Consider the following 22,348-nt stretch of genomic DNA (forward strand, 5'->3'; position numbering starts at 1 on the left):
TACTGAGCCCCGCTTGCCAAACACTTGAGAATTTCCCACAATTTATAGCCCACTTCTGTGTGTAATTCCCATATCCTAGAGTTTCTTCCTTTCATCAGCTCTGGAGGTGAGTTAAGGGTTTAGGAAAAGAAAGCCAGCCTCTGAGAAGTCCAGTGGGAAGGGGTGTGTCTTCAGCACAAGTAAAGAGATCAAACCCCAGGAGAAGAAAATGGGAGATCTAGGAAGGCTCCAGCATTATTTCAGTCCATTAGGCACTATTATTTTCTAATTTAATAGTGAAAGTGGTGGTGGCAGATGCTAGCCAGACTGAAAATAGTCCTGGAGCTTCTGGGGATCCATTTACTTGAGTGAAGAAAAACCTCGCTCTCTCATGGGCCTCTCTAACCATCCATGCTTCCATTTTCCTTCAAGTCCCACTCTTTAAAATAGGGAGAAAAGCTTCAGGAAGAAGTGCAAATTATTTGTGAAGATTGTTCTGGCACCAGAATAGCTACTTCTTTTCACTTTATATTCTCCCTTATTTGCAACATTTTACTCTATCTAATCCCCAGGAAAGAATAAAAGATGATCTGATTGTATAAAGACAATATATATCTTCTTCTATTTATAGACTTTTTGTATGATTTGTCTTAAAGAAGGAAATATAAGTGTGTGTATTTGTATGTATATATACATACATATATTGTATGGATATGTATATACACACACATACTTCTTTTGGTTTTTGATCTGTTCATGCAAAAGGTGAGAAAAATATAATGTTCTTTGTAATCATATGCCAAGAAGGTGATAAAGAATGTGATTTATATCTGTGTATTCCAAAACATCATATTGCAAATCTCACAAAACATTCTAGGCTATTCTATCCAACCTAAGCAAAGAACAGATACAGACTATTTAGTGGATTTGGGTCTACTTTAACTATAAAACCGAATTTTCCCTTGCTTCAAAGATACACACAGGTTGGCTGGCCCCAGATTCTTGGACACTAACGTTCCATCTAGTTTGGTGTTAGGTTTACCAAAATCTGGAGAGGCATACCTTGTTTTCCAGAAACATCTCAATACATTCTTGGGTTTGCCTGATATTTTTATATTAATAATGGTGTAAGCAGTTGCTTCTAAAATTCTATGCAGCTTTTGAATTCTTAGGTTACTTAGGTGACAAAAAGTCCCATGGATGCTATTTTTTGGGTGTGAAAAAGTAGCACTCTTCTAATTGTTGGTTCAGTGAGGTATTCTCTAAATGCAAGACTTTCAGAGTATTTAGGTAGAGAGAGGATTCATGGTCAAATACAGGACCTCCTTATGGAAGTTAGCCTGAGCATGCACAAGTTGGAACAGATTCAAAAAGCTTCTGTCGTCTTCATCATGGTCTCCTATATGCCATACACAGGAATGAACAGTAGGGAAAAGAAAATGACAGTTAAATTTCTAAATATATGATTTATTTGAAACATAAGATGTTCCAATTTTCCCTAATAAAGTGTGATAGAAGACTAGTTAGTGCTCTTTACTAAGTCAGATATTAACCACTGAAATCATGGAATTTTATAAGAGCACTGAGTTAGAAGTCAGAAGAAAAGGATGTTAGTCCATGTTTTATTGCTTCTAACTTTATCATCTTGGGCAAGTCAGGTAATTTTTCTAAGCCTTAGTTTTCTTATCTCTAAAATAGGGTTAATCATCATGTGGGCTACCTAATAAAACTGTAAGATAATATATGATGAAACTATATAGGATACTATTATGATGATTATGATAGTTGGTAAGTGAGCAAGTTAAAACTTTCTGCTGTGCAAAATTGAAATTTGTTCCTTTCAGAGCAGACTCTTCAACTTTATGTTTTCCACTAAAACCAATACCAAATTTAAAAAGTGACAAAACCAGGAACTAAATAGATCTTTTGGGAAAACAAACAAACAAAAAATGTCTGTTTCTTTTATTCTTAGTTTAGAAATAAAAGTCTACCTGGAATTATCTCTGTCTTAAGTGGAGACTAGAATGCATTTTACTCACACCTATGCACTATCTCCATGCATACTCACCAGACATAATTGACTGCATCATTTCCATTATAACCCATGCAAATGCATTTGCCACACTCTGAAGGAAGTTATTTCTTTCCAGTGGAGTGCTAAAGACATCACAGACTTTTTGCATCATTTTAACTGCCCAATCCATGCAGTATAGTTCTTTCTCGCATACCTGATTTAGACATACAAAGCATTATGGTAAATCTGCATGTAAAGAAAGCTGTAGAATTTGAAAATGGTATTAACAATGAGCATTTAAGATTTTACATAACTTATTACATGTGACATCATATTGAGTCTATAAATGGGAAATGCTCTTATATCTAAAGCTCCTTTGCTTTCAAATGGTACAATTTTAGCAGGAAAAAGTATGAAGTAAATAAAAGCCTGGTTCAAGATTATCATAGAATATCATTTATTGATATAAGAACTAATATTGAAAATAGTTATTGAACACATGACAAATAAGACTTCTGCCCATTCATTAAATATTTATTGAGTACATGCTAAGAGCTGGAGACACAATGGTAAGCCATAAAGACATGGCCTCTATTTTCCAGGGGTCCAATGTGGGTGACAGACAAAGAGGCAATTTCAATAGGCAAGAAAATTCTATATTATTATCAACTTTCCATCTTGAGAGTTGTAGGGATTATTTATCTGTCTATTATTTAAAAGTTAAATATTTAAAGTGAAGATTACCTGTTCATAGCTATAAGTGATAGAAAGGAAAAAGGTTTATTCACTAACATTCTAAAGGGTCAATTTAACTCACATAGCCAAATAATGTACAGCATGAAAATAAACTATATAGCAGTGTAACTAAATAATGTTAATCTGATAAGAAAGATTTATTGACTACTTACTGTGTAAAGCACTGTATGAGGCACTAAGAAAGAAGTAAGTGACATAGTCCTGGATTTCAAAGAACTTGTAATCTATTTTGGGAAATGACTTTCCCCACACATACAATGGCTTAAGAACACTATCAGTAAATGACGATAAAGACAAGACAAATCTGAGGCAATTTAGGGAAAATGAATGATCATAGTTGAGATGTTAATCAGAGAAGGCTGTCTTGAGAAGCCTTTTCCACCCCTAGTGACTTCCTCTCCATTCCACTTGCTATAGCACTGCCAAAGCGACCTTCCAAAAACATAAAACTCATGTCTTTCCCCTTCCTAAAACTTTTCAGCAGCTCCCTATTAGAGGATGTGTTCAAGCTCCACAGAACGGTTGACAAGGCCCCTCCTCACCTAGCCTCTCCCTTCCTATCTAAACTCACCTCCTCCTCCTCTTCTGCACACTTTATCCTTCAGAAATAATACTGAACTGTTTACAGTCCCCTGAACATAGACATGCAGTTCCACTTCTCTCTCTCTTTTTTTTGATATGAATCTGCTTAATTATTAAAATAAATATTTACATTGAGAATACAGTTAATTTAGTAGCTTTCTTCACATTTTAAAGAGAGCCACAGAGGTTTCATTCACGTTTTAAGCAGTTGAGTTGGTGAAGATCCTGTCTCCATTTCACAGGAAATGGATTACATTCAATTACTCACAACAGCCAACTGGAAGAATATTCCATTGCTTTTAAAGCACTGGTTGAGCTGGCATCTGTGATGGTAGCCAAATAAATGAGATTTCTGTGTAACACATGCAGGTACATGCTTGAATAATTTGCCCCCTCTATCTGCGAGGTGAACTCCTCCTATTCATTTTTCAAAGCCTATATCTACTGGGATTTGGGAAGCCGTCTCTGTGCTCTATACTTACCCAATATTGGCTCCTCTTCTGTTACCTCTGTTAGTAACATTTTGTACATATAGTTTTGCACTTATTACACTGAATTTATTTATATATACCTTGATATCTCTTAAAAGACTGAAAGCAGATTTTGGTCAGAGATTTGTTCTATTAATTTTCATAGGCCTAGAATCTCACACAGTGTATGGCCCATAGTAAAAACTCAATTTGTATTGACTAAATGAATATTAAATATATATTTTAAATGTTTTATTTTGAAAAACATTTTAACTATACAAAAGTGGACAGAATAGTATAATGAACCCCCCAGAACCATTTTCCAGCTTCAACAATTACCACTCTTGTTTCACCTCTACCAGCCTTCATTTCCACATCCTCTCCCTGCTGCCCATTGATTATTCTGAAGCAAATCAAATGGGATACTTTATTTTGTTAATGGAATTTGAAAAAAAGAACATAAATTGGCAGAGCTGTATAATGACAATCTAGATATGAAATGGGGAGAGGTTAATATGGGAATGATTCCAAATATCATAGTTTATTACATATATTTTAAAATTTTACAAGTATATATAAAAATATATGCTTTCACTTATTCTTTCACAATGTTTTGTATGTATTTCAGTTCCTTCAGGGCAGCTCCCTGGTAGGTCAATAATGGTGTTAAACAACTTGCTAGAGAAAAACTTATTTTTTCACTTACCAAAGCCAAAAAGACCATCAGCCTTGCCAGTTCAATGGCCCGTCCATTCACAGCTTTACTAGCCATGAAAGTAAAACAGATGTTGTTCCCACTTAGGATTAGGAGACGTGCGTTATTCTCTAGAAGCCATTCACGGGGAACCACTTTTATTACAGGAAGAACAGTTATTTAGTGAGAAATTACAGAACAGCTATAGTAAACATTATTAAATACATGCAATATTATACCGCTTTGTTAGAAATACAATTGGTGTCAAGGGAAAAGCTCAGAAAAAAACGCTTTAGTTTTTCAGTTAAAGGATTCAATTGGAGACAGAGATTATTGCCATGTCATGGCAGCTCTTACAAATGTACTAGTAATATAGTCAGAGCATTTGTCCTACATATAGATCAACAGGCAAGGTGGCCTAATCCTGTGAAAGGAAAGAAATCTTGTAAACTTTAGAATCTAAAAGATTATGCAAGGGCCGGCCCTGTGGCTTAGCGGTTAAGTGCGTGCTCTCTGATGGTGGTGGCCCGGATTTGGATCCCGGGCGCACACCGACGCACCGCTTCTCCGGCCATGCTGAGGCCGCGTCCCACATACAGCAACTAGAAGGATGTGCAGCTATGACATACAACTATCTACTGGGGCTTTGGGGCGAAAATAAATAAATAAATCTTTAAAATAAAATAAAATAAAATAAAAGATTATGCAAGAATGGAAAAAATTGTTTCACCTCTCTTGTACCTGCAGGAGAGGGCTTTCTTACACAACCTAGGAGGGTGTTTCTAAGAACTTGCAAAATGGGAATAACTGAGCTAATTAAATTATGAAGCTTTCAAATAATGATAGAAATAAGTATATATCTATAAAATTTGCAATTTTATAGAAGAAAAGTAAGTTGATTATATGCATTCTCTTCAAACATAATGCCAAACTCTTTAAATATTTTAGAGCATTTAGTGATTTCCAATAGGCGAGTTATTTGTTAGCTAAAGAATTAGTCTTATAATTTTATAACTGTATTCTAATAACAAATTTCTATTACTGTATGTGGTAAATATATTTTTTTACCTGATAGTTCATCTACAAGACTGATAACATCATCTGCTGTCCACTCTTTGGTGCCTGTGTCATATAGTAGTTTAATGGCATCTGCCAAACCTTTCAGACTGGAATCATCTGTAGGGTCTTCTATCATTTTCTGCCAAATTACCTGTCCTGAATGATAATTGAAACAAAAACTAGGCTATGACAGAATAGTTGGCTTTGTGATAAAGACTTCATGGATTGTTTAAAAAGGAAACTGGATTGCATAATGGAATCCATTACTTATATATGCTACTGTCATTTTAACTTTCATAATGAAAGGTCAATTCTGATTATAGTATAAATTTGAATGTTTCTGACTGATGTCATGAAGCACAACAACAATAGCTAAATGAAGTAAAGAAAGGGTATTTTCACCAAGCAGAACAGTGCTTCTAGTTCAAAGATAATGCTACCCCTATAACAGAAATTGGAATAAACAATTGACATAATCTTATCAAAATAAAATAAAATCTGATATCCTTCCAAAAAGAGAGCATGCTATATTTGAGAATCTTCCAAACATTTATATCAAAACAGAGTAATCCAGTCAATTTTTGATTATTTAGCTATGACCAATTCTCTTTGTGAATTACACACAACAAAATTTAATCCCAGATTGGCTTCCTGCTGCTAGTCAACATACTGTAAACTAGTTACCTCCTGACATAAGGCAATGTGAACTAAAGAACTGCATGCTAATTTTAACATTAATCTAAACAAACCTTAATTAGAAAGGAAAAAACTGCAAAAAATCATATTATGCACCCCAAATTAAGTAAAACATCAATTCCAACTACTACTTTGCTTCACTGGCACTATTAGTCTCCTCTAGCAGCAAACATAATCTTGAGTTAATGTTTAATCTTAAATGTTTAAATTTAAGATAATGTTTAAAAATGAAAAGCAGCTATTTTATTAAATCAGAGATGATGGGAATATATTTGGTAATGGCTTGCAGAACAATTTCTGTGTTGAAGTTTAAATTATACACAACTTAATGTAGTATACATCTATGAAGTCATGAAATACAGTTTAGTCATTAGGAATGATGAAACTGAGCAGGTACAAAAAGATATGCTTCCTAAAGTAAAAGTAATTAACCAGTTTTATAACATATGCCCCTAAAAAATGGATGCTCACCATCTTGAGGAGATATTGGTCCAAAGATGATATACAGTAATCTTGCCTGATTCACCATTGGCCATGGTTTTAATATACGCGTCAACCAAAAAGCAGAATCACTTCGATGTGTCCAATGATCAAGCAGAACGTTCCTACAGAACAGTCTGATCCTTAACTCCAGTTTTCGGGCACCTCCTTTGAAGATAAAAGAATTGTAAACCATTCTTTCCAGAAAGGTTGATGAGTATATTGGATAGGTCAAAGACACGTTACTTCATTTTCCTCTGTAAAAATTTTAGATTATCAAGGGACTATTTTTTTTAAACAGCTCTATTGAGATATAATTTACATACCATACAATTTACCCATTTAAAGTGTACAGTTCAATGGTTTTTAGTGTATTCAGAGACATGTGCAGCCATCACCAAGTCAATTTTAGAACATTTTGATCACCTCAAAAAGGAACCCAGCTCTTTTAGCTATTACTCTCCTATCTCTCTGTCCTTTACCATCTCCAGCCCTAAGCAACCAATAATCTACTTTCTTTTTTTTGCTGAGGAAGATTGCCCTGAGCTAACATCTGTTGCTAATCTTCCTCTTTTTTGCTTGAGGAAGATTCGCCCTGAGCTAACATCTGTGCCAATCTTCCTCTATTTTTGTATGTGGGTTGCCACCACAGCATGGCTGCCAATGAGTGGTGTAGGTCCACACCAGGAACCGAACCCAGGCCACTGAAGTGGAGCACGCTGAACTTAACCACTAGGCCACGGGGCTGGCCCCATAATCTACTTTCTGTCTCTACATATTTCCTTATTCTGGACTTTCATATTGAATGAAATCATATAGTATGTGGTCTTCTGTGACTGGCTTCTTTCACTTAGCATAATGTTTCCAAGGTTGATCCATGTTATGGCATGTATCAGTACTTCATTCATTTTTATGGCCAAATAATATTCCATTGTATAGGTATACCACATTTTTTTCATCCATTCACCCATTGATAGACATTTGGGTTGTTTCCACATTGAACGTTTCCACATTCACTATTGTGAATAATGCTGCTATTAACATTCATGTACAAGTTTCTGTGTGGATATATGTTTTCATTTCTCTTGGGGATATACCTAGGAGTGGAATTGCTGGGTCACATGGTAAGTCTATATTTAATCATTTTAGGACCTGCCAGACTGTTTTCCAAAGTGGCTGCACCATGTTAGATTCCTGCCAGCAATGTATGAGGGTTCCAATTTCTCCACATTCTCACCAACACTTGCTGTTATCTGACTTTTTGATTCTAGCCATCCTAGTGAGTATGAAGTGGTATCTCGTGTTTTTTTTTTTTAACAGCTTTATTGAAATATATATAACTTACATACCATACAATTTACCCATTTAAAGTATATAATTCAATATGTTAAAATACGTTACATTATTCATTTTTTTAAGTTGTGGTAAAATGTATATAACATAAAATTTGCTATTTTAACCATTTTTAAGGTGTAAAATTCAGTGGCATAAATTACATTCACAATGTTGTTCAACCATCACCATTGTCTATTTACAAAACCTTTCATCACCTCAAACAGAAACTCTGTAACCATTAAACAATAACTCCCCCTTGCCCCCAGTTCCTGGTAATCTCTAATCTACTTTCTGTTTTTATGAATTTGTCTGTTCTAGGTATCTCATATAAGTGGAATCATACAATATTTGTCCTTTTACGTCTGACTTATTTCACTCAGCATAATGTTTTCAAAGTTCATGCATGTTGTAGCGTGTATCAAAACTTCACTCCTTTTTTTTTTTTGCTAAGGAAGATTTGCCCTGAGCTAACACCTGCTGCCAATCCTCCTCTTTTTTTTTTCGCTTGAGGAAGATTAGCCTTGAGCTAACATCTGTGCCAATCTTCCTCTATTTTTTTTCATATGTGGGTCGCTCCCACAGCATGGCTGACAAGTGGTGTGGGTCTGTGCCTGGGATCCAAACCCATGAACCTGGGCTGCCAAGGCAGAGCGTGTGGAACTTTAACCACTAGGCCACAGGGCTGGCTCCAAAACTTCACTCCTTTTTAAGGCTAAATAATATTCCATTGTGTGTATATACCACATTTTGGTTTATCTGTTTATCTGCTGATGAACACTTGGGTTGTTTCCACTTTTTGGCTATTGAGAATAATGCTGCAATGGACACTGGCATTCAAGTATCTGTCCGAGTCCCTGTCCTCAATTCCCTTAGGTATATACCTAAGAGTAGGATTGCTGGGTCATATGATAATTCTATGTTTAACTTTTTGAGGAATGGCCAAACTGTTTTCCATAATGGTGGCACTATTTTACATTTTTATATAATTTATGTTCTACTTATTCATAGATAAGACAAATGTAAATGGAAAGTCTACCAATGATCTAAGGCCATATGTAAGTACCCCCTGACGTGTTAAACCAAGTAACACAGAAGTTTACAGGAGAGAGATTACTGCAGGCCTGGAGAGACCAGAAAAGGCTTTACAGTGAAGGCCAGGCAAATTGGATCCTAAATGATGAGGAGAGATGGTATGTCAGAAAAAAGGTATGAGGTAGAAATGTATAAGAGATGTCTGAGACACAGTGAGTAGAGCAATATGCCTACACTATATCAGACTGATATAGAGAGTAATGGACAATAAGTTTGAAAAAGTAAGTTGGGATTAGAATGTTAAGGCCAGTATAGATAGTTTGAACTTTATTTTGAAGATATCAGGGAGCTAATAAAAGTTTTTGATCAAGGAAGGACATGATAAATTAATTCTGTTATTGTTTCATTGGGCTTCTAAAACTGCCTTTTTCATCTATCATTTGTTTTATGATGAAATATTGCAAGATGACAGAAAAGCAAAGATACCATAACAAATACTGTGTACTAATGACCTAGCTTTGTCAAAGCTTTACTTTTTGCTATATATGCTTCAGATTTTTTTTTTTAATTTTTATTTATTTATTTTTTTTCCCCCAAAGCCCCAGTAGATAGTTGTATGTCATAGCTGCACATCCTTCTAGTTGATGTATGTGGGACACGGCCTCACCATGGCCGGAGGAATGGTGCATCGGTGCGCGCCCGGGATCCGAACCCGGGCCGCCAGCAGCGGAGCGCGCGCAGTTAACCGCTAAGCCACGGGGCCGGCCCAATGCTTCAGATTTTTCAAAAATAAATAAAACACTGGCTGCCCGGTGGCACAGTGGTTAAGTGCACGTGCTCCGCTTTGGCGGCCTGGGGTTCGCAGGTTCGGATCCTGGGTGCGGACCGACGTACTGCTTGTCAGGCCATGCTGTGGGAGCATCCCATATAAAGTAGAGGAAGATGGGCCTGGATGTTAGCCCAGGGCCAGTCTTCCTCAGCAAAAAGAGGAGGATTGGCATTGGATGTTAGCTCAGGGCTGATCTTCCTCTCAAAAGATAGACAAATAAATAAATAAATAAATAAATAAATAAATAAATAAATAAATAAAACATTACAGATACAGTTAAAGCTTCTTATATCTCACTCCCAATCCTCTTCCCCTTCCTCCCCAGAAGTAATCACCATCTTGAATTGGGTTTTGTCCCTCCTGTATTAGTCAGGTTCTCTAGAGAAACAGAACTAATAGGATGTGTATAGAGTATATGCATAAAGAAGGATTTATTTTGAGGAATTTGTGATTCCTCCACAATTGTGCAGGCTTGGCAAGTCCAAAATCTGCAGGGTAGGCAACAGGCTGGAGACTAGGGACGAGTTGTAGCTTGAGTCCAAAGGCAGTCTGCTGGCAGAATTCTTTCTTGCTTGGGAAGGTCAGCCTTTTTCTATTAAGGCCTTCAAGTGATTGGATGAGGCCCACCCACATTACTGAGGGTAAATCTGCTTTACTCAAAGTCTACTGATTTAAATGTTACTCTCATCTAAAACATAACTTCAGAGAAACATCTAGGATAATGTTTGACCAAGTGCCTGGGTACCATGGCCTACTCAAGTTGACACACAAAATTAACTGTCACATCTCCCAACTATGTTCTTATACCTTTTTACATATGTATGTAACCATAAAGAACATATTGAATTATTTTGCATGTTTTTAACATGTATATAAATGGTATCATTTTTGTGTGTGTGTGTGTGAGGGAGATCAGCCCTGTGCTAACATCTGCCAATCCTCCTCTTTTTGCTGAGGAAGAGTGGCCCTGGGCTAACATCCGTGCCCATCTTCCTCCACTTTATATGGGATGCCGCCACAGCATGGCTTGCCAAGCAGTGCGTCGGTGCATGCCCGGGATCCGAACTAGCAAACCCCAGGCCGCCGCAGCGGAGCCCGCGCACTTAACTGCTTGCGCCACCGGGCCGGCCCCTAAATGGTATCATATTGAAACTATCATTTGGTAACCTTTTTTCTCAAGTTATAGATTGAGATTTATCCCTATTAATACACATGGCTCTAGTTCATTCATTTTAACTACTAATGGTTTTAATTGTATGAATATGCCACAACTCATTTATCTGTTCTTCTGACAATAGGCATTAGGTTGTTTGCAGCTTGTCATGGTTACATGCTGCAATGCTCATTCTTACAGTAACACGTCTCCTTGTGCACACTGTGGGAGTGTCTCAGAGTAAAATCGATAGATTATAGGGTTCCATAATTTTAAAAATATGAAATATTTCAGGTATATATAAAGGTTTAAAGAATACTGTAGGGCTGGCCCAGTGGTGTATCAGTCAAGTTCTTGCGCTCCGCTTCAGTGGCCTGGGGTTTGAGGGTTCGGATTCTGGGCATGGACCAGCGGACCGCTTATCAAGCCATGCTGTGGCAGCGTCTCATATAAAGTAGAGGAAGATGGGCATGGATGTTAGCCCAGGGCCAATCTTCCTCAGCAAAAAAGAGGATTGGCAACAGATGTTAGCACAGGGCCAATCTTCCTCAAAAAAATAAATAAAAAAAATAAAGAATACTGTAATGAACACCTTTGTATCCTCCACCCAGCTTAAGGAATAAAACATTACGAATACGGTTGAAGCCCTCTGAGTACGTCTCTTTCTCTAATCACATGCCACTTTTGTCTCACTATCCAATTCAATCTTTTTTTTTTTTAATTTTTTTTTTTAATTTATTTTTCCCCCAAAGCCCCAGTAGATAGTTGTATGTCATAGTTGCACATCCTTCTAGTTGCTGTATGTGGGACACGGCCTCAGCACGGCCGGAGAAGCAGTGCGTCGGTGCGCGCCTGGGATCCGAACCCGGGCCGCCAGCAGTGGAGCCCGCGCACCCAACCGCTAAGCCACGGGGCCAGCCCCAATTCAATCTTTATCATTCCCTTACATTTCTTTGTCCTTTTACTACAAATGGATGCCACAAGCTATTTTTAAATACACTTTTGAACTCTGCTTTTTCTTTTTCTATTTTAATCTCTGTATGATGTTATTTCTGAATTGTAGTTCTTTACCTGGTTTGCTGCAGACAACAGTCTGCATCTTGCGAGAGAGATTAGTCAGCTCACATAAGAAGTTGTAAACACGATGACACTCGAGTTCATCCCAACCTGCTGTTAAGGTCTAAACATAATAAAATAAAGGAAACATTGCAGATGTTCAGACCATTGAATCAAAACGTAAGTCACTACTGCCTTATGAGCATAACTGTTGCAGCACATGATTGAGGTGATGTGCAATTTTTATCCTATATAGAACTGCTGAAATTAATAAGAAATTTTACATAAACAAAATCTAGAAATGCTTCAAAATCCAGTTTCTTTTTGGTTGTAAAAGGAGTATCTTTTCAGAGAACTTTTTTTTTTTTAATTTTTTTTTTTCCTTTTATTTATTTTTTTCCCCCAAAGCCCCAGTAGATAGTTGTATGTCATAGCTGCACAGCCTTCTAGTTGCTGTATGTGGGACGCGGCCTCAGCATGGCCAGTGAAGTGGTGCGTCGGGGATCTGAACCCCGGCCGCCAGTAGCGGAGCACGCGCACTTAACCGCCAAGCCACAGGGCCGGCCCTCAGAGAACTTTTAAATGGTTCTGAATCCTGAACTCTGTTAGTGTGAGGAAAATAACAAAGGCCCAAACCCTGGAACACAGCTTTAGACATCTGACTCACAACCTTACTTTGGCTTAGTTTTAGACTACAGTAGAATCCCTTTAATTCCCTCCAGCTATCATTTATGACATTGCTTACAAATAATAATGATCTCATTTTACTGTGACAGTTATGAGCATTTATTTATAACATTTGGATGTGAACAAGCAAAAAATTTTTATTAGGACAACATTTAATAATTATCTTTGAGCAAACCAGAATTTACAGTTAAACATATATGAAAAGGAAATTCAAATGGTATTATCACTATAATTAGATTTTGAAAAGGTTGATTAGTCACATAAAGTTTTCTTAAAATAGTTGAACTGGATTTCAGTAGTTTAAAAATTAATCTTATTTTCTGTGGAAGGACATACAGGAAACTGCTAACATTGGTTACTTCTGTTGAAGGGAACTCAGTGGACAAGGAACAGGCCTGGGAGGGAGATTTACTTTTCACCATTTTGTACCTTTTGAATTTTACATGAATATATGTGCTCATATTACCTGTTCTAAACAAACAAAGAAACAAAAAGCAAAAATGTATCTTGGAAAAGGGCTGGTAGAAGGGCCTATACCCCTGGAATCTGGGTGTACAGATGGTCGCTGGCAGGCTGAGATATACAAAAGATGGTTGTAAAGTTGTTGTAAACCTCATAAGGTTGCTGTAAGTTTTAAATAAGTTAATACTGTATATTAATGTAATATAATACTGTATAATAATGTAAACTTCTTAGAATAGTGTAATGTATTAATAATATATTACTAATATTGAATAATATAAATTATGTTATTATTATCTTATTTGTTTACAATAAAAGATTAGTCAAAAATGTTCCTAAAATCATATAATTGATTTTTCTTTTTTTTCCAGCTTTATTGAGATATAATTGACATATAACATTGTCTAAGTTAAAGGTATACAACACTGTGATTTTATATATGTATATATTGCAAAATGATTACCACAATAAGGTTAGTTACATCTATCACCTCCCATAGTTACAAGTATTTTTTCATACAGTTGATTTCTAAAATCACATCTTAAATAACTAGCCCAAGATTTAAAACTCATTACACACACACACACCACCCCACAATATTTCCAGTTTTTACAACTGGCTGGAAACTTTGAGGACATTGGTATAGAGCAAATAAATATTAAACATTTCTTACCAATGAGAAATCCAGGAAGAAAATCTGAGGTGGCAAACACATTATTAGATTAATACATTCTCAAATTTTTACAATTTTATATTGTTCTCTTTTTAGACTATTATTACTTGTATTAACCTATGGAAAGACAGATTACATGCTCTACTTGTTAACAGTTCAAAAACACTCCTTTTCTTCTTTTATGAAAAAAAATGTACCTGTAAAAACATGCCATAACATGGTAATCCTAAACATTGCATAGGAGCTGCACAGCCATTGAATTTAAAACAGGAAACCTGTAAATAGAACAACTATTAATTCCTCCTTTTCAGTGGAACTGTACAATGATTTGACATTCAAATTTAATAGAAATATGCAAGAATTTTTTCAGTATTAACTGAAAATAACTAATATACTAAATAACTGATTAGCACTGTGTTATATAGGTGGGCATTACAAAAGAAATATAAAACATAGCCTCTGCCTTCAAGGAGCTCACAATTTATTCAAGAGAATAAGATCTACACATATGAAATTATTTTGATAGTTCAGGTTAGAATATGTATAAATGCTAAAATGACCGAATAAGCACTATATCAGACAGTATGAAAACAGAGAAAAGATAAATTTGGGAATGATCAAAAAAGCTTATGAAGGATGTGAAACAAGCAATATCTCAAAGTAGGATTCAGATATAACAAATGGAAAATATTGGTGAGGGAAACAACAAGCACAAAATTGTATAGAGGTAGGAATTAAAAAGGTTTATTTGGGAAGAAAGATATAACCAGCTTAATTAGGCTCAAAGTAGTAGGAAGTGAGGTTGCATTGTCAGAGAGAACCCTAAATACCAGCTATGGACTTTGGATCTTATCTTGCTGAAACTGGGTAGCTGCTGAAAGATTTTTAAGCAAGAAAATTAATTTGATGAAAGTGATGCTTTTGGAAAAATAAGCTTGATTCAGCATACAGAATGTCTGGGGCAGTGAAGAAATGGATGGCAGAAAGATAATCTGGGAAGCTGCTGCAATACTAGAGGCCTGAACTCAATGCAAATACTGACGTGAAAAAAGCCAGTGCATCAGAAACAGTTTGCACACTATTGAGTGTAGAACTGAGTCGTCAGCATTGTATGTATGTTTGGGTTTGTAAAGTAAAACTCAATGTCTTATGTAGAGATTATGCCCAAACACATTGACACACATTTCCAAGTCATTAATTATCATAAAAGGTTTGTCATTTTATACATTAAAAATACTTTCCTATGTTTTTGTGTATTTAAACAGTATGATTTTAACATCTGAAATTATTATTATTATTATTTTTTAAAGATTTTATTTATTTATTTTTTCCCCCCAAAGCCCCAGTAGATAGTTGTATGTCATAGCTGCACATCCTTCCAGTTGCTGTATGTGGGACTCGGCCCCAGGATGAACGGAGAAGTGGTGCCTCGGTGCGCACCTGGGATCTGAACCCGGGCCGCCAGCATCGGAGCGCGTGCACTTAACCACCAAGCCACGGGGCCGGCCCTGAAATTATTATTATTATTATTATTTTTGCTGAGGAAGATTAGTGCTGAGCTAACATTTGTTGCCAGTCTTCCTCTTTTTTTGCTTGAAGAAGATTAGCCCTAAGCTAACAGCTGTGCCAATCTTCCTCTACTTTATTGTGGGTTGCCCCACAGCATGGCTGATGAATGATGTAGGTCTGCGCCCAGGATCTGAACCCGAGAACCCAGGCTGCTGAAGCAGAGCACGCTGAACTTAACCACTATGCTACGGGCTGGCCCCGAAATTATTTCATTTTAATAAAATATCTAAATCACCACTTTAAAACATCCTCAGGATTCCCATGCAGGGCAAAAATATTTTTATACCCTGATAAACCTAATAAACTTAAGTGATGTACTTAGTTATATATAAAAATTGTGTTAGAATAAGTAAAAGACTACTATACTACATTTTGGTGTTTTATAATCTTTAAGTACTTGGTAAAGCATTAGATTATCATCAATTTTTTAGTACTACTTCATGAAGTTCTACCAATTAAAGACAGATTTTAAATGAGTATAAGACATTAATAATAAAATATCTTTACTGGAAATCAAGATTGTGAACTAATTCAGAAGTATGATCTTACTTCTGCGAGCATCTTGTGAATGTACTTTAGTCTTTCCTTTGTGGGTAGCAGCAAAGTACATCTTTTAAATAGTAGACCTGAGAAAGTAAGAGACACATGAAAACATGACAACCACAATGCAATTAATTTAAGAACATCTATAAAACACAGCACATGTTTCCTGAAGGTCAAGTATGGTATACCATAGCGGACTGTGAACCAATATGATTTTTAAGAGGAAATTTGGGAGGAAAGGTGCAAAACACTTATAATTATGGTGTTTACCAAGTGACTCTGATGTCCACCTAAAAGGCATTAACATAAAATCTTTCAAAAAATTGTGAAATTGATACAATAGGACAGATATGGAAAGTATTTAGATTTAAAAAGACATACTAACAAGACACAAAATACACTAGGGAAACTTTATGTTGTCTTTATTCCATAGAAAACATATTCCAATATCTCTTGAAATTAACCTCATGTCCACGAAGGAAAATATTTTGAATTGCATGAAAAGAATAGGAAAAGAGATTTTGTATTCCTTTCTCCAAATAAAAAAATTTAAAGTCATAAGTACTTAAAATTCAGAGGTTAGAAATCATTTTTGCTCACAGAAAATATCCAGTTTGGATGAAATATCCATTTCTTCTTTCAAATATATCCTTTTATGGAGTTTGCATGTTAAGAATGTATAGAATTTTGTGTTCAAATATTTAAGAAAGGAAAAAAAAAACACCCTTCAGTTTCCCACTGAGATACGTAACTTGAACTACAGTGACAGGAAGTATATGGTTTGTTTCCTCTAAGTGTTCTGTTTTCCTAAAATGGCAAAACACTGTTAACATTCCTGTAAGGGCAAATGTCATCAAACTAAAAATAAGATATATGGTAGGAAAATATATACCTGAATATCATGACTTTCTTTAGTTTTTATATTCTCTGCATTTACTTTTTAACATAATATAATAACTACTTGATATAATTCTGTAGAATCTATGCGAATCTAATTTATTTTTAGAAGTTGCTATGTTTGGGTAACACATGACCAGAATTGAGTTTTAAACATAAACCTTCCTTATTTTTGTACATAAAAAGACATTTTCAGTGTTTGGTTTTTAGGCTGAGTTCTTTTCCTTTCATGTTTTGGCATCCAGTCCCATGGCATATCATAGCTGGGGAATTGTAAGCTATAATTGTATGTTGGTTGCCTTTTCTAAAGTAAAACTCCTATTTTTAAGGGTTGCAATTTACCATAAAAACCAATACTGGCTGACATTTATTTTTTTAACACAGGTGCTCTGCTATACCCTTTAGAGACCAACTTCTTTAATTTGTTCCCACTAAAATAGAGTCAGATATAATGTGCTTTCCACACTGGCCATCTGCTCTGTTTTGTATGAAGAAGCAAATTAAAATTTATAATCTTCAGAGTGCAGGATTCTGAAAATGTTATTTTAATGTCTGAAAACAAGAACAGATCAGATAGGAATGGCAACATAAAAAAATGGTAAGTATATCAAACATTTACCTAAAGAATCAGTCATAAGCCAGCTGTCTGCATTAAAATTAAATGGAAGGTTGAAATCATTACATGAATAAAACCATTTTAAAAAGCTAGCTATTAAGATCAACACATATTTGTATTTTTTAACTGAACTATCCATATAATTGTCTTAATGCTTTTTTTGTCTGTTTAAGCAACTGAGCCTTGGTCAGGGAGAAAAAATTCTTTCAGATCAAAACCAAGGAATAAGCTCTTTTACCCAAGTACCACTTGCTCTACAACTAATGATGTTTGAAAAAAGATATTTACAATGACATGTAGCAAAAAGTAATTGCCATATTCTGTTATAGGCTTTATGAAGCCTAATCATAAATACTGAAACCAACAACATTGTAATAAGATTACATACCTTTCATTTAATCTTATTAAACATACTTGCACTTTGAGTATTTACACATCTATATAGTCTTATTATCTTAAAGCTAGGCATCCTTGAGCTACTAAAAGGTAATACTCAATTAACTTACTATTATGCCTTTATTTAAATCTTAACATCACTTTGATATTTGATTTTAATGCCATGCTTAGTTAACTATAAGGTGTTTCACAATTAAATTGGTGTCATTAGTCAAGTCAAAATTAGAGTTTTATTTCAGCACTCTTAGGGAGAATGAAATCAATGAATGGGGTAAAAGACATAAATGATTACAAATCAAGGGAAGAAAGATTATACAGAATTTCCTTTGAGAAGTTTAATTTAATCATAGCGTAATGATTTATTAGCAAGTGTGTAGAGTGCTTTAAGGAAAAAAAAAGAAAACCATTGTTTCTGATAAAAGAATAAGTGATCTTCCACAATAATGTTTAAATTTCTTTTTTATTTTAAGGACTAGATTATGGTTGAAAGGGAAAAGAGGTATAGAGATAAAACTCATTAGATCCACAGGAAATAAAATATAGAAAATACATCAATTTCCTAAACTAGTAAGCCAAGCCACCTAGACAATAAGCATAGGCGACATATACACGTGAAAACACAAGAACTGACACTTTACGTTAAAAGTGTATTCTCTCATCTTTAAAGGTAAGTGTAAGGGACTGTTGTTAAGGGAAAGTCCTCATACTGAAAAGTAAAAGCATCATTGAAATAGGCACATTTTAGGAAATATTCCGTTTCTCATGGGCCTTACAGAATTGTTTAATAAAATCCCCTTAACTAAATATAGTTCTGTACTTGTTACAACTCATTATAAATTACCTAGAGATCTGTAGTGTTCCAATATAGTGGAGTCTTGTCTCCTGCCAGGCAGCTCAAGGTTGTGAAAGTCCTGTAGTAAAAGTCTTTTGCTTCCTGATGAGGTTGAAATATAATTAATAATACGCTGGCCGACTGTTTTGGACACCATGCTTAGCACGCTGATATCCTTCGCTACCAAAAGAAATATATATACATATATATGAACGGCTTAAATACAAGAATATCACTGTTAGTACAATCTATTAACTTATAAGTTAGCTCGTTAGTAATAACACTAAATAATAAAAATAAATAATAAAAGTGGTGAAAATCTTAAAATTGTTTTAAATCCAGTGCTCAGTGAATTAGACATTTTGGGATGTAACAGTCAAGTTACCATGTCGTTATAATTAAAGGCATGCTTTGAAGAGTTTGAGTATCGTACTTTCTCATGGCACCCCTTACCTAACAATGATGAAACTTTAGAAAATAAACAACGTGAACACCATTAACATTCTACCAGGGCCTAAGATGACAAACTAGGTCTTGGGAAAAATAAAAATATTCCAGCGTCTATGTAGCCTACTCATAGTCCCCAAATCTCACCTGACAAATATTTTAAGATTATTTGGAATATTTCCAATGGCAAGGTTTTAAAATTTCCAAGCGTTGACAAGGGCTGAGAATCTGAGTCACAGGTGTTGGAAAAATAGCTGGATCGACGATTACTACGTCTATATTTCTGGTTGGGAATCAAAGTGAAACTGGTATTTATTCTAGATGCCATCCTTTTTCTTATCTCACGAATTTATCCTGGTTAGAAAAACAAAAGGCAAGAGACAAAAAAGAAAGGAAATTATAGCAATGAAGAGCTGTTGTTTTTTAAATGAAGAGGTTGATATTTTGATGGGCAATACCTGTCTCTCTATATTTACAAAACTTTTAATATGATGTCCAGTTTATGGAGCTCCCACCAGGAGTCTATTCATCTCAGCATGAAATGAAATATTTAAAAATCTTTTCCCTCTTAGCCAAATATTCTAGATAGATTAATCAGAGTTTTAGTAGAAAATGAGACATGTATTTGGCTCAGATATATTCTAAGCAAAGAAAAGTGCAAAATTTTAAAAAGTAAAAGATTTAACACACAAAAATATAATTCAATATATTCAATATCTGTCAATTAGTATGTAGCTTTTACAATCTTTACATTCTAAAAAAATCAAAGTATTAATGTAGCTTTAAAAATTTGTAGTAATGTTTTCCTATTTCTTTAGAACTCAGTACTGACATGTTCTTTTGTTAGAAACAACAAAAACAAAGAGATAAAAAATAGACTTTAAGTTTAGAGCTTTTAAAATTTACTAGCTCTGACAGATTAAGAAGGTTGCATTACTATTACCAATTGTGTGCTGCATAAAACACAAATAAGCAATGAAATTAAAGTCTTACAAAATTAATGACTAGAATAAATAAATGAATAATAATTTTTTCCTCAATTCTACTTTTGGTTCATAATAGTTACTGATAAGTCTTAGGAAGGGCCTACACAATTTGACTTCAAAATGAACATTTCCTAGAGAGACCTTATTAAAATCACTGATAATTTACTTATACTAAACAATAATTCCTTAAAAAAAAATCATTCATTGCACACAGTGACTTTGTGTCACTATTGCTCCAATTCAGAAAACTTTATCTTTTGTATATATACATGTACATAGCATAATTACAACTCCAATTTAAGGCTCCCAGTTTCTGAAGTAACAACTAGACATTTCATCAGAGTTACAAATATATCTGACCAAAGTGCATTTTCTCCTTTTGTCACAAAATTGCTAATGTCACATTGTTACTTATTCATCTAAAAGGTTACATATCAATTTCTATCAATTTAAAATCAGTTATATATTTGAAAACATCGCCAAGAAATTTAGTGCTTAGTGAAAAGCGTACTGTGAACCTTCTTTAAGACCATACCATAGCACTTTGCTTCAGCATTCACTGAGCATTTAAATTAGTAGATATTTTAAAAATAATCATTAAAATTACACAAGTAACATAAGTGCATTGTCAAAAAGTTTACAAAATATAGCAAAACAAAAAGAGGAAAATGAAATTCACTCTTAAACATCTGCGTTTATATCGTTCCAGAATTTTACATATATACAAACATTTCTTTTTAACAAAAAAGGCGGCTCATTGTTCACACTATTTTGTAATCTGCTTTTTCAATTCTAATTGTAATTAAAATTGCAATTTCTTTCCCTGCAAATAGATATACTTCTGCAAGCATATATATTTTAAAGGCTGCATGTAATACCATCAAATGGAAGAATCTTAATTTAATCCATGAGGTTGTTCTTAAGTTTTCATAGTAGGCATTTTAAAGCATTTTCACTATAAGAAAATACAAATCTGGCCTAGGATTTGTCCTGTTTCTCTGAGGGATGTGTAAAGTGGGCGTGGGTGGGGTCTGTGGGCTCTTCACTGTCACCTCATACCTGGGACACTTTAGTGTGTCAACCACTGAGTATATATATTTTTAAACCTCTGAGAGGATTAAAACACAATGGCCCCGATTCTTTGAAAACTGAAATCTCTTACAATTCCTTATTTTCCTCACTCAGACTTGAACATTTTGGGGGAGATAGCAGGCTTTTCTGAAGATCCTCAAGGTGTAATCCCAAATTATTTCCGGTTTCCTCTCACCCCTCTAGAGAATGAGAATCACAAACCAAAATAATAGTAATAAAATGACGTTTCAATGCCCCTGTTCCATCCCACTCATTCCTGACTAGGTGTGAAAGGCTTTGAGGGCCCTCTCGGATGAACTTTTTTCCCCCTTTCAGAGAAAACTGTCCAACAGCAGTTCCCCGGGATTTCTATCTTGTTTTAACCCAAGAAAACCCTTTAAAGAGATCCACCCCACCTGCTCGGGTGTTAGCCCAAAACACCTCCAAAGAGGTAAACTACAGAGGCCGTAAAAGAGAAATTAGCCAATATGAGAATCAAACCACATTGTGGTATATTTTTTGCCGCCTTCAGCCCATGAAAAGACGAAAACTATGTCAAGAACTGGGGGAAAAAAATCTCTTTTTACCACAGATTTGGACAGTTTTCCGCCTAAAGAATCACAGGAAAATGGGGTTTAGTCGTTTTGCCCCACCATCCTCAAATTTCTTAATGTTCCAAAAAGAAAATATCTCCTCAAGACTTTCCCGCCGAGAAGAGGGAGGGTGCAGCTCCCGTCGGCTCCGGAGCGGCGTTCCCGATTCCCAGGCGCCCCCTTGCCCTCAAGAATATTTTAGAATCCTCCCAGGAGCCCCAGCGGGAAGAAGGCCCCGCCCCCCTCATGAATAGCAAGAAGCTCCGGCTCCCATGGTGACCTCCTCCCTCGGGAATATTTTAGAACCCTCTCAGGAGCTCGCGCGGGAGGGAGACTCCGCCCTCTCATGAATAGTAAAATATCAGGTGCCCATAGTGCCCGCCTACCTCATGAATAATTAACAAGGTGAGGTCCGTGGCGTCTTGAACCGAGGCCAAAGCC

The 22,348-nt window shown here is 35.4% G+C and overlaps 1 protein-coding gene across 1 annotated transcript; it reads right to left on the reverse strand.

Moving 5' to 3' along the window:
- Positions 1 to 1,213: 1,213 nt before the first annotated feature.
- On the reverse strand, positions 1,214 to 22,041 carry FBXO47 (F-box protein 47). Its single transcript, XM_004434587.2, has 11 exons — positions 21,902 to 22,041; positions 19,405 to 19,611; positions 18,820 to 18,990; positions 16,076 to 16,152; positions 14,155 to 14,232; positions 12,151 to 12,259; positions 6,722 to 6,898; positions 5,564 to 5,710; positions 4,508 to 4,650; positions 2,048 to 2,207; positions 1,214 to 1,378 (listed from the first exon to the last, which is right to left on the reverse strand). Exons 2-11 carry the CDS (start codon positions 19,583 to 19,585, stop codon positions 1,266 to 1,268), a joined length of 1,356 nt encoding a protein of 451 aa, XP_004434644.1. The 5' UTR covers positions 19,586 to 19,611; positions 21,902 to 22,041; the 3' UTR covers positions 1,214 to 1,265.
- Between the last annotated feature and the right edge of the window lie 307 nt (positions 22,042 to 22,348).

This window comes from Ceratotherium simum, chromosome 16 (assembly GCF_057802395.1).
Source record: "Ceratotherium simum simum isolate JZ-2026a chromosome 16, ASM5780239v1, whole genome shotgun sequence".
Classification (NCBI taxonomy): Eukaryota; Metazoa; Chordata; class Mammalia; order Perissodactyla; family Rhinocerotidae; genus Ceratotherium; species Ceratotherium simum.

What these genes read in the sequence shown, in the direction of transcription:
- FBXO47 (XM_004434587.2), bottom strand. Translation starts at nt 19,585, where the DNA reads ATGGCATCTAGAATAAATACCAGTTTCACTTTGATTCCCAACCAGAAA. An exon ending in TCTTGTAGATGAACTATCAG is followed by an intron (nt 4,651 to 5,563) that starts GTAAAAAAATAT and finishes CTGTAATAAAAG; the next exon opens with TGGTTCCCCGTGAATGGCTT. An exon ending in TGATGGTCTTTTTGGCTTTG is followed by an intron (nt 2,208 to 4,507) that starts GTAAGTGAAAAA and finishes TGTCTAAATCAG; the next exon opens with GTATGCGAGAAAGAACTATA.